This window comes from Chanodichthys erythropterus, chromosome 4 (genome assembly GCF_024489055.1).
Source record: "Chanodichthys erythropterus isolate Z2021 chromosome 4, ASM2448905v1, whole genome shotgun sequence".
NCBI lineage: Eukaryota > Metazoa > Chordata > Actinopteri > Cypriniformes > Xenocyprididae > Chanodichthys > Chanodichthys erythropterus.
Genome location: NC_090224.1, coordinates 12380929 through 12393115, shown reverse-complemented (window position 1 = coordinate 12393115; position 12187 = coordinate 12380929). Strand labels below are relative to the sequence as shown.

Sequence of the window (12187 nt, the reverse complement as noted above, 5' to 3'; positions counted from 1 at the left end):
ATCTGTGAAACACAAAAGATGATATTTTGAAGAATGTTTTGGTTCCCATTGATTTCTATTGTATGGACAAAAATTACAATGGATGTCAATGGGAACTGAAACTGTTTTCTTAAAGGTGCCCTAGAATAGTTTTAACAAGATGTAATATAAGTCTAAGGTGTCCCCTGAATGTGTCTGTGAAGTTTGAGCTCAAAATACCCCATAGATTTTTTTTAATTAATTTTTTTAACTGCCTATTTTCAGCCATAATAACATATACACCGATTTAGCGCACGGCCCCTTTAAATCTGGCACTCCCCCACCCACGAGCTCGTGACTGCCTTAAACAGCATTTAAACAAAGTTCACACAGCTAATATAACCCTCAAAATGGATCTTTACAAAGTGTTCGTCATTCATGCTGCATGCATGCATTGATTTCTGTGAGTATAGTATTTATTTGGATGTTTACATTTTATTCTGAATGAGTTTGAGGCTATGCTCAGTGGCTTAAGCTAACATTACACACTGTTGGAGAGATTTATAAAGAATGAAGTTGTGTTTATGAATTATACAGACTGCAAGTGTTTAAAAAATGAAAATAACGACGGCTCTTGTCTCCGTGAATACAGCAAGAAACGATGGTAACTTTAACCACATTTAACAGTACATTAGCAACATGCTAACGAAAGATTTAGAAAGACAATTTACAAATATCACTAAAAATATCATGTTATCATGGATCATGTCAGTTATTGTCGCTCCATCTGCCATTTTTCGCTGTTGTCCTTGCTTGCTTACCTAGTCTGATGATTCAGCTGTGCAGATCCAGACGTTAATACTGGCTGCCCTTGTCTAATGCATTGAACATGGGCTGGCATATGCAAATATTGGGGGCGTACATATTAATGATCCCGACTGTTACGTAAAAGTCGGTGTTATGTTGAGATTCGCCTGTTCTTTGGAGGTCTTTTAAACAAATGAGATTTATAGAGGAAGGAGGAAGCAATGGAGTTTGAAACTCAATGTATGTCTTCCATGTAATGAACTCTTGTTATTCATCTATGCTAAGGTAAATTAAATTTTTTATTCGATGGCACCTTTAACATTATTCAAATTATCTTCTTTGTGTTCCACAGAAGAATGTTGGGGTAAGTAAATGATGACAGAATTCTTTTTCTTTTTTTAACAGAGACAATGCGGTCTCAAGGCTTTCGCTACTGTCATCTCAGCACAAAGCCAATAATTATGTTCTGTCCAGCTGATTGATTGGGACACAAAAGATTGTACTGGCATCAATAACCCTGGAATTCTTTTAGCTTGGAGTGGACTATATATATGTGTGTGTGTGTGTTTCTTGCTTTTTTCAAGGTACTAATATGTACCGCTGACATTTGTTAAGGCTCATTTCCCTGTAATTTTATGCATATCTTGAGGCTCATAATCAGGGAACAGATCCGATGTTGCAATAAAAATGCAATAAAACACCCCTGGACCCACATTACACACTCACCCACATAAAACCATCCTCATGATAGGATTGTTAACACCTCTCCACCACAGCCTGCACAATATTTGAGTGACTGTTGTAAAACTGATTACTTCTAATGTGTCTGGAGATGGAAGGTTTTCAGACCTGATCTAAAGACCAGAGTGAGAGATCACCAAGAAAGATGGGAGTCTCTAATCCCATTTGCTGTAAGAGCTGCATAGACGAGGGCCTGTTTTCATGGCTCTAAGCTGTTAGAAAAACACATTAACACTTTAACTGGCTAGTCACTCAATACATGAACCATTCAGAGCATTGTCTGCATTTATGTTTGTCATAAGAACGTGAATCATGCAGATATCATCTTGAGTACTGGAACATGCTAGAAATTTGATAAAACAAAGAGAATCAAATGAAATATAGCACACTTGTGCTAGGAAATTCTAGTGATCATCAGTAATTAACATCGAAGTGGAAATTATGCTATTATAACATGACAAAGAAAAATGGAGTTATGATCACTGACTCGTCTGGAGTTATGCTTTCAGCTATAAAGTGAGAGTAGTGAAACACTGCCATCCAGTGTTGAAACATTACCAGTGTGATTTGGAGTCAAAAGAGTTGCTACTAAAATTACATCTATTTTAAACTGAGACCTCACAATATTTTGTTCTTGAATCGGTTTAATGAGTGCAGTACCTGCTCCAACTTTTGGGGTTGGTGTTTTAAAAAGTGTCTTATGTACCACACGTCTGTGTTTATTTGTTAAATTTACAGCAAAAACAGCAATATTGAGAGATATTATTACTATTTAAAATGACTGTTTTCTATTTTAATTTATTTTAAAATGTAATTTATTCCTGTGATGGCAAAGCTGAATTTTCAGCAGCCATTACTCCAGTCTTCAGTGTCACATGATCATTCAGAAATTGATTGGTGGTTTTAAATTCTTTACCCTGAAATATCTTAGTGACCCCAAACTTTTGAACAGTAGTGCATCTAGTACCTTATCTGAAATATTACAGCAGGTATCAGGACTTCAGACTGCAAATTAGTGGCACACAACCCAAAATATCACATTATTATCTTTTTCCATGTTAGAGAACATTAATCAAAAATATAATCAAAATGTCAAATTTATTCAGATTTTAAAGCTGTATTGATGAGTATCGAATGTGTTAGAAACAAAGAGGCACAAAGACATGAAGAACACATCACATTATAACAAAAATAAAACATCTCCACCTTCAGCCAAACCACAGATTTGGGAACAAATAGAAAAGAAAAAAAGGTTACATCACATTATGGTATTTTCCTGAACTGTCTTTTCTCGTCATTACCGTATTACAAAATACAAAAGCACAACCATCCCAACACACTTTACTCATTCAATATTGACTACATTTTAGCCAATATGATTTCACTGTAACTCACAACCAATGCATCAGCCCCTTTGGTTAACATGATCACTGTTATTAATTTGAAAACAAAATGGCAAATGATTTTTTTTTCATGAATTTTCATAAGGCTGCTTGGTTTTTTTTAATTCATTTGTGCTTCTGTCGACAGTATAGGCAATTTGTTTAGAATAAAGGTCTGCTTTCTTTACATTGCAGTAACTTGAAGGGAATGATTATGTAAATACACCCAAGTATTAACATCAAGTCCTTAAATAAATGTAAACATATACATCTTTTGAGGTCAGAATATTGACCCACTTCACTTAAAATCATTACTGGAGCATCGTTCTGATATTTTTTGGAGTGGACTCATCATTCAGGTGTTTTGTGGTGAACCTTTGGAAGAAAAATAAAGAAAAGATCAAAAAACATGATTACACAAACCGTAGTATCTGCCTTTAAGAACAGGAAGGGAAACTTACTTGAGGGCATTAAGGAGACCTTCAACATTATCTGCTGGCTGATCTTTTAAGACTTTAATGCATCCTTTCATCTGGAGAAAGTGTGTACATCACAGATCATGGGGAAAAAGTCATTTTTAAACCAAATCAAACGTGGGAAAACTGTTACTGCTTGGAGAAAATATGAGAATGTAGACTTACATCAATTTTTGAGGATTTGTTGAAGGCACCGTTAGGATGCACATGGTCATAGAGGATAATAACCCCCACCATCACCCTCATACAAAACAGAAGTGTATCTTCACTGTTGAACCGACTTGTGTATTCTCTGTTAGCAGAAGAGGAGATTATTGCTACAATATATTTCAATCCAGGCATTCTGCGCCTTCTGACAAATTAATTTCCATGATATTAATTAATAAAAAAGCATACTCGACTGTTAAACAATGTGTGTACAAATGTCTCCAATGAGTCAAAAACAGCAAAATTTCAGTTAGCTAAGCCCCAATGAGGAAGACTGTGTCCCATAGGAAACCATTATTAACCAATAACATTTGCCACCTAAAGAGTCACAAAAGCGCTTTCCTTCAGCGGACAGACTGATGTTATCAGTAAGTTATTAGTACACAAGCAGGCACAAATAGAAATGTCTAGACGTTGAAATATTTTAAAATCTAATCTGAAATTCCCATGATTTTAGTTGATTGTTTTTATGGCATCTGATAAGGCATATATGAATATGCCTCATCAGAGGCATATATAAGCAGCAATATTAAAGAAGCAATGGAAGGAACAGATTAAGTACTCACGGTGTCTCCAGCATGACCTTGCAAACACTTGCCATAGTGCTCAGGCAGTCTGTGGTGTTCTCAAGAGGTAATGTCTTATTCTACAGAGAAAAGAATTAAAGGAGTAATTCACACAAACATTTCAATGCATGTATATTGATTATTATACACTACGACCATTCAAAGGTTTGGAATTGGTAAGATAATGTTTAATGCTCAACAAGGCTGCATTTATTTGATCAAATGATTTATTTATTTGATCCTATTTTCAAATGATCCTTCGGAAATCATTCTAATACGGTGCTCAAGAGACATTTGTTATTACCAATGTTGAAAACAGTTGTCCTGCTTAAAGTCCCCCTGCGGTGAAAATCAAGTTTTTAATGTTTTTATGTCTATGTTATGTTTTTAATATGCATTAAGACAAACCATGTGCAAATTCATGAGTCAACATCTTTGCTGAGTATTTTCTCCTTATAACTGCAGTGACAAAAAGATCGCAGTTTGAATCGCTGGTGTCTGTGACGTCACAAACTACCTTGTAACCAATCAAGTCAACATGCCAGCGGGCTTTAGCATATCATTAACAGCAAACTAGCAGGGGATTCTGTTGATATTTTATACTGATATGAAAAATTGTGTAGATTTAGCAATATGGTGGGTCCATGATGTACATTACGATGTTATGATGAACTATATGCCTTTCTCCACTGAAGTTTTGAGTTGTTCAAAGGTTTGTAAGGATACTGATTGTTAGAAGTCAGCTGTCTGACTTGGAGATGTCGAATGAGAACATGGTTTGTGTAACATTAGCAACACATTATTAGCTGTTTGATAACAGAGTCAAGCAAAAGGCTAATCATATTAATTACTGTCATGTGTTTGACGTTGTAAAAAGCGATACCATTGTGCAGCGTTTACCAATATATCGACTGAGTGGATTTCTGAGCTGGCGTGAGCGAGTGGAGGCAGGGCTAATTTGCATATTCATTGATCTGCATATATTAAATGAGGCAAGGGTGTAGAGCAGGGGTGTCCAAACTACGGCCAGGGGATGAATTTCAAACTGTCTGCAGCTTGTCTATTAAAATCTATTATACGTGGCCCACCAGGCATTATTTACAAATTGTGCAGTTTCACAATGTCAACACAAGGTGGCAGTACTAGATTTTAGGCCAGGGAAACATTAACGCGCCAAAAGCGGACCAAAACAGTGCTACTTGTGCGCACTGCGCGGCGTGTGACTCAAATGTGAGCTTGCTAAGTGTCTCGATCACACGACCACTAAACAGCCAGTGAGAAGTGTTTGAGTTCGGCGTAGAAGTCTCAGGTACAAGCTGCAAATCTCTCCGTGATTTAATTCAGTTTAAAGCTGACTTAAAATCAACAGCACTAATGTGCAAATCAGGAGAAACATTGAGCCGATCAAGTTAGAATACTTTTCAACCAACAATTCAATGACATATATCATGGATTTACAGCGGTAACACTAACTGTAACATGTAATATATATATATATATATATATATATATATATATATATATATATATATATATATATATATATATATATAAATAAAATAAAAAAGGAACTGGCCCCCAGATGTGTCCACATCATCAAATCTGTCCCCTTTTTTAAAAAGTTTGGACACCCCTGGTGTAGAGTTACATTCAAGCTATTTTAAAAGGCATAAAGATTTTTTTTTTCCTTTTCACAAGACAAAACGTTTAAATATGCCATATTGGTCATTAAAGATTAGTTTTAAGGCATACAATTACAATTACTTTAATATTTTTATGGAAACTCTGATAAGTTATTTTCAAGATCCTTAGATGAATCCTGAAAGTTCAAGTAATTCTTTGAAAGTTCAAAAGAACAGCATTTATTTGAAAATGTAAAAGTCAGCGTAAAAGTTGATCGATTTAAAGAATCTTTGCTGAATAAAAGTATAAAATTCTTTAAAAAAATATTGACCACAAACTAAAGCACAGCAATAGAAGCACAGCAGGCAGTACCTCCGTCACAAAGTTTGTTGTTGCCGTGCTCAGGGTTTTCAGCATAGGTGTGGCTTCAGCATAGAACAGAGACATTCTGTTTGCCATTTCATTATTGACCTCATTTTCAATATCAAGCTTGATAGAGGGGAAGAAAACACACGCATGAATATAGAAATGAACACAGTACAGCTCACAGAATGCTGTACATGCCATGTCATGTTCCTGCACTTACATTCATGTTGTTTAATCTGTTTCGACTGATTGTTCTTCTGTAGTAGCTGAAGTCATTCTGGATGGCTGGAATTCTCATCTAAACAAATTACACAATTTAATAAGCAATTCCCAGAACAGTGGCAATCAACAGTTTTTTTTTTTTTTATTCCCCTAATATTAAAATCAGTGCGTGACAAAAGCATTGAAGCAAGCTGGCACCTTAAGCTCATCAAAGCGGAGCGTGAAATGCAGGATTTCAGCGAACTGTTTAGCAAGGGCCTGCTCCCTCTCCAGGTGCTGAGTGGGAGTGTACGGCGGACATGTCAGAGATTCCAAAAGACTCTTTAGCGCCTCCTCTACACGGAAGAGAAGAGAGAGAAGATACAGATGCAGAGCTTACATTACAATTTTACTGATCAAGGAGAAAATATGTGGCTATAGGTAATTATTAGGAGTGTGATTAAAATGCGACGGGATTTAAACTGTCTCACAATATTGTCATGACGGAGTGTATGGGTAAAATTAGGATAGAATATGCCACTGCTACATTTACATTAAGCCTCCACTGTCATTATGCTTTTTATAGAAATAAAAACAATTTAATTCAGTTGGATAAAGGTCGCTTCAATCCCATCCAGCTCATCCAACGAGAGCTGCAAATATTACCCAATATGAAGTCTATCTTAGGCTGGGCTGTGTAGTTGTAACCATCTCGTCTCCATTTGCACTTTGAATATTGAGAGAGTATTTTTCTAGTCATGTATTTAGTCATTGAGGATTTCTTAAAAAAAATTCTTGTCTTGTCTCATGCCGTGAGCTAACCGTCTCGTCACACTCCTAGTAATTATATATGAATAGTGTACCTAATTTCAATGAAAAAGCATAGAACTTCTTTAGGCGGATGACAAGGGGACACACAGAGTTCCATGCCCTCTCCTGAAGGAGCATGTCATTAGGATTCTGTATTGCCTAAAATGACAAATCACATTATTTGACATGGCATGAGTAATACAACCCACAAAATGTTTTAAATACAACTGATTGACCCACAAAGCAAAAGCAGAAATATTACAATCAGACGTACATCTCGTATTTCCTGGCCCGCCCCCTTGTAGGCTTGCAGGCCGGACAGGATGCTCTCTGACTCCTGGAGAACAGCATTCACCTGGTTCCACACCGCTCTCTCACAGTCTGTCGGTTGTGCGTCTGACACAAATAAACTTCATTATGCACTACCAAACACTAGTTATTACAAGCAATGAATTTTACTGCATTAGATATAATATCAAACCAAGTGGCATCTGCAAACAAATGGAGGATAGAGCTTTTTTAGCTCTAACTTTACTTCCATTTCATCGAATTACAGCCATTTTCATTCTCATTTTTAGTAGATCTGTGATCTGTTATTCTCCAGTTCACACAGGTGTCCTAACAGAGTAACCATCATTACATTTGACAACCACAAAGTGGCCAAATACTTCAGTTGTGATCTGCACATTATTTATTTGAGTTTAAAGCATCATGAGCTTCTTCTAGTGAAATGTTTTGTCAATTTTCTTTCAAATAAATGACATTTGATTTGATATTATGTTATCTAATGTAATGTAACATTCATACATTAAGTTGCGGCTTTAAGCGCTCAAATATTTTAAGGGCACTGTATAAACAACAAAAACAAACAAATGTGACATTTGCATATAAAATCATTTGCTTTCTTTAAACCAGAGATTCCCAATAATTCAACATTTCACAGAGATGCTCATTTCAGAAGTAATGGTGTATGGGTTACTGCCACTGAAACACAATCAAAAAACAACATCCCGACTTCAGTTAGGTCTCTCTCAAAGAAAGCAAATACTCAGGAAATGTTGAACATTTTGGGTAAAGCTCTGTTCAAAGTTTATAGACAGAAAAATAATCAAAGTCCAATGTTTAGTGTAATATAACTGGGTTTGAGTATATAGTAACACAGGATTTAAATGTTTACTCAACAAGTATACAGAGGGAAAGGATTGAAAGATCTGAGATTTCAGAAAGACAAAAACAGAGACCAGAAAAATATCAATTATCAGAAAAATATCAGAACAAGCAGGAGCTGCAAAGAAGAGTAAGGAGATCATTTAAAGAGGATGGATCATGCAACAGACATAGCCATGTTGGATATGGGGTTAGTTACAAATACTGATTGGTAAGTCATGCACATTTAGGTTGCCAACAACAAATCAGATTTTCAGAATCTCCTTTGTATTTGCAATCCAAGTTTTTTTAATGAAAGACTATGTAAAAAAGATGAGATATGCAAACATATTGCTCTATCAAACTCATTTGCACAAAGCATCTGCACATGCAAAAGCATTGCGAAGCTCTGTTTTGCTGTTGCGTTGTGATGAGTAGATTTTCAAGGACAATTCTGACAATGGTACTTGCGAAATGTTAGTAGTTGGAAAAAGTGATAGACACCAGGCCAGGCAAAAGCTCTGCTCACTTTCAAAGTCAAGGAAAAAGTTTGGCCCCTGATCAAGCTCTGTGCAAGTGAGCACTTTTAACAGATTCCCCATTTGGTTTCTGAAACAGAAAAGCAAGAAGAGAAAGAAGAAAAAAGGCAGAAAGAGAGAGAAAAAGAGAAAGGTGTTGCATGTCAAAGACAGTAATCAGGATGTCACGCTTTAAGAGTGATTCTCAAGCTCCTACATACAGAATTCCCTCAGCTTGTCATGGTGAACAACATGGACATCATTTAAAATTGAATCAAAATGGAATTTTCCCTTTCTACTTTGAAAGATCAGCACATTTTTTTCTAGTAAAATCGCAGGACAAGCTTTTAGACAAAGTGTCAGTGCAACTGCTCTGGACAGCAGGAAGCATAAACTTTTACCACAAGAAAGCAAAGAGGGAAAACTGTCTTATAAGTGCTTTGAGACCATCAGTTCAGCTCCTCCGGCCACTGTTGGGGAAATATAGAGTTACAGAGTCTCGCCAACCCCAGACTCCACCTCTCCTCAAAACTTACTTTCAAAGTCCAGGAAAAAATGTGGATAGTTCTCTATTTCCCTTGTAAGGACTTTTAGAAGATTACCCATTCCAGCGAAACCTAATCAAGATATAATGATGAAAAAACAAAACAAATGAATGAAATAAAACTCAAATCACAATAAACAGTAACTTCATTAACAGTAAAGCGAGAATGGTGAGAGATGCAATTAGAGCTGTAATATACTACTTGTTTAACAATAACTGATCAGAAAAGGTTTCAGTAACATGTTAGAAAATCTAAGCACTGTAAATTGGCACATAACTAACAGATGAAAGCAGTATGCTGGCACTTCTAACTATTTTTAAAATGCAATATGTGCATATGTTTTAATTACCACCAAATGACTGAAAACAGGAAAAGCATGTAGCACACAAGAGACTTCATATGCTCTTCTCATATGTATTTGTGAAATTGGTCACTCACCAGCCAGAAAATAAAAAAGTTTGAAATAAATGCTGTCATTTCAAATTAGGTTATAACAGCTGTTTTAAATCACATTCCACTATTGTTATAATACTGAGTAACTGAGATGCTTCATCATTTTAAGTTCATATCATTACGCCGGCATGCACAACAAGTGCATACTCTATAAAAACATGTATCATGTTGTCCACATGTTGCCAGAGCTCATAGGATTGGGGCAGTGACATTAGCTGTGTCCGAAATTACGTACTATGCACTTATAAACTGTGTACAACCATGTTGTGTATGTAAGGTTATTTTGTCATTCAAGATGAATGAATGACTCCGCTACGTAATTAAAGCCACGACAATTTATGCACTCAACTGTCCAACATTCCACTTCATTTTTTCAGTTAATTAAGTGCATCATCCGAGTATTTAAAGTGCACTTTTCCATTTTGGAATTTTAAATGTGAACACACTACTCACACTATACAACAAAACGGCGTAGAATAGTGCATAAGTATGTGAATTGCACCCACTACTTCAGTCAGTGCTACAAATGTGATCATTGCTATAATGCAATAAAGTCATCATGAAACAAAATTGTAATATTCTTTTCTTCTCTGTAGGCCGAACAACACATGAACAAACAGGAAAGCAGTTCTCATCATTGTATCTGCTTGTCCGAGAATGTGTTAACAGCAGTACGAACTGACGGCGATAACTATGGACTTTCAAGTTAATCAGCAAACCTATAAACTATTCAATTTAAATGTCAAAATGTTAGGGAGAAAAAATAAACTTTTAGATATTAATCTGCATATGCGATGGCCATCAGTTACTCTCATCTTTGCTCGCTCCTTTTAAGGTATTTTGAGTAAAATGGCTTTGTATTTAACAAAGCACATACAAAAGACCGAAACCTGAAGTGATGTGACCTGTTATACAGAATATGGAAGGTTTTTAATTAATTCATTTGTTACATTTATATAGCACTTTTCTCTGCACTCAAAGCGCTTTATGTATGTAAGGGGGAAATCTCTTTAACCACCACCAATGTGCAGCATCCACCTAAATGATGGTAAGGCAGTCATACTGCGCCAGAATACCCACCACACACCAGCTTATTGGTGGAGAGAAGCCAATCAGTATAGATGGGGATGATTAGGAGGCCATAGCCACGTTTCCACTGCCGGGCCAAAGGCGGGCGTGCTAGTCGTGTTTCCACTGTCACTTCCGGGGCTTGATTGTGCCTATTCGGTGCTTCCTCGGTGCCAAAGGCACGGGTTACTCGGCCTGCTGAAAACATTGGTCCAAAGCGGGCCAACAGGGGCTTGAGGCTCGGTCGAGGCAGTGGCGAGGCCAGAAATCTTAAAGTGGGTGGACCTTGATGAAATAGGGTGGACCTCTATTTTTTGTCTAATGTGTGTATTATATATATATATATATATATATATATATAAAAAATTCACTTAATTTTATTATCACGGGAAATGACGTGGACAATATGCATCTGCCGCTGCAATAACGCCGCAAATCTCTTAGAGACAATGACAGATTAATCTAGTTTATTTTCTTATTATTTCTCTTGTAGCCCATAGTGAGAAAAAATAGCATTTTTCGTGAACTGATTAGTATTTCGTGTTAAACAAGTTGTTGAGTAGTAAGCTATCTTACTAATATTTTATTGTCCTCGAAGCACGTCGGTTATGCGGTGATGTGCTATGATATACCTGGCCAAAAGAATTGCAATATTAATTTAATAATAAAAGTAGCATGATAATAAGAAAAAATAATAATGAAAGGATTAACGCGAGGTTCGGGCACGGCATCAAATCAATTAGCCTAACATTTTTACCCAAATCCACATGCCGAGTCTCTCCTGTCCCATGATGTTTCTCATTATGTTTCTCATGTGTTTTCAGTCGGCGCAAACAAGAAATATTTACTAGAGTGTGGACTAGCTTTGACTCTCTGCGCAGACTAATTTTTATGACCATGGACGGTTCATGCGCTGAACGCGTCTTTCCGCGCTTATGGGCAAGAATTGCACTCTTAACTGTGCGCGAGACAGAGGGGAACGTGGGAAATGAAGCATACCCGGGGCTTAACCGCTCCAAATTAGTGGACTGGAGCTGACGGATCACGTCAGGAAAAATATGGGGGGCATTTGCTTGTTTGGAGAGTTACCGTCTTAATGGTGTGGGGGAAGCTAGGAAACAATACTGAACCAAAGCTCGATTTAATTTCATTGTCATCACTTCAATTTTTAATTTTTTTTACACATAGGTGACTATGTTACCATAGAATAAATTGTTACTGTAGAATAAATAGGCTAATCACAGTAGAAATGAAACAAACCGGCACACATAGTCTATTATAAGCGCAAGTCATGGACGGTGACGCACGCCGCATAGAAAC

The 12187-nt window shown here is 36.6% G+C and overlaps 1 protein-coding gene across 4 annotated transcripts in view; it reads right to left on the bottom strand.

Moving 5' to 3' along the window:
• Nucleotides 1–2591: 2591 nt before the first annotated feature.
• The window catches only part of fam49a (family with sequence similarity 49 member A), a 34882-nt gene continuing 25286 nt past the window's right edge, over nucleotides 2592–12187 (bottom strand). For 3 of the 4 annotated variants that reach the window (XM_067384132.1, XM_067384133.1, XM_067384134.1), the window contains 10 exons: nucleotides 9338–9418; nucleotides 7412–7533; nucleotides 7191–7296; nucleotides 6547–6683; nucleotides 6347–6424; nucleotides 6133–6249; nucleotides 4138–4217; nucleotides 3530–3656; nucleotides 3350–3420; nucleotides 2592–3263 (listed from right to left, as the gene is read on the bottom strand). In XM_067384132.1, coding sequence (XP_067240233.1) covers nucleotides 3200–3263; nucleotides 3350–3420; nucleotides 3530–3656; nucleotides 4138–4217; nucleotides 6133–6249; nucleotides 6347–6424; nucleotides 6547–6683; nucleotides 7191–7296; nucleotides 7412–7533; nucleotides 9338–9407 — 972 coding nt within the window. In that variant the 5' untranslated portion in view covers nucleotides 9408–9418 and the 3' untranslated portion in view covers nucleotides 2592–3199. Of the gene's footprint in view, nucleotides 3264–3349; nucleotides 3421–3529; nucleotides 3657–4137; nucleotides 4218–6132; nucleotides 6250–6346; nucleotides 6425–6546; nucleotides 6684–7190; nucleotides 7297–7411; nucleotides 7534–8812; nucleotides 8901–9337; nucleotides 9419–12187 lie in introns of those variants that run through there. The other variant, XM_067384135.1, reaches the window with a different exon arrangement.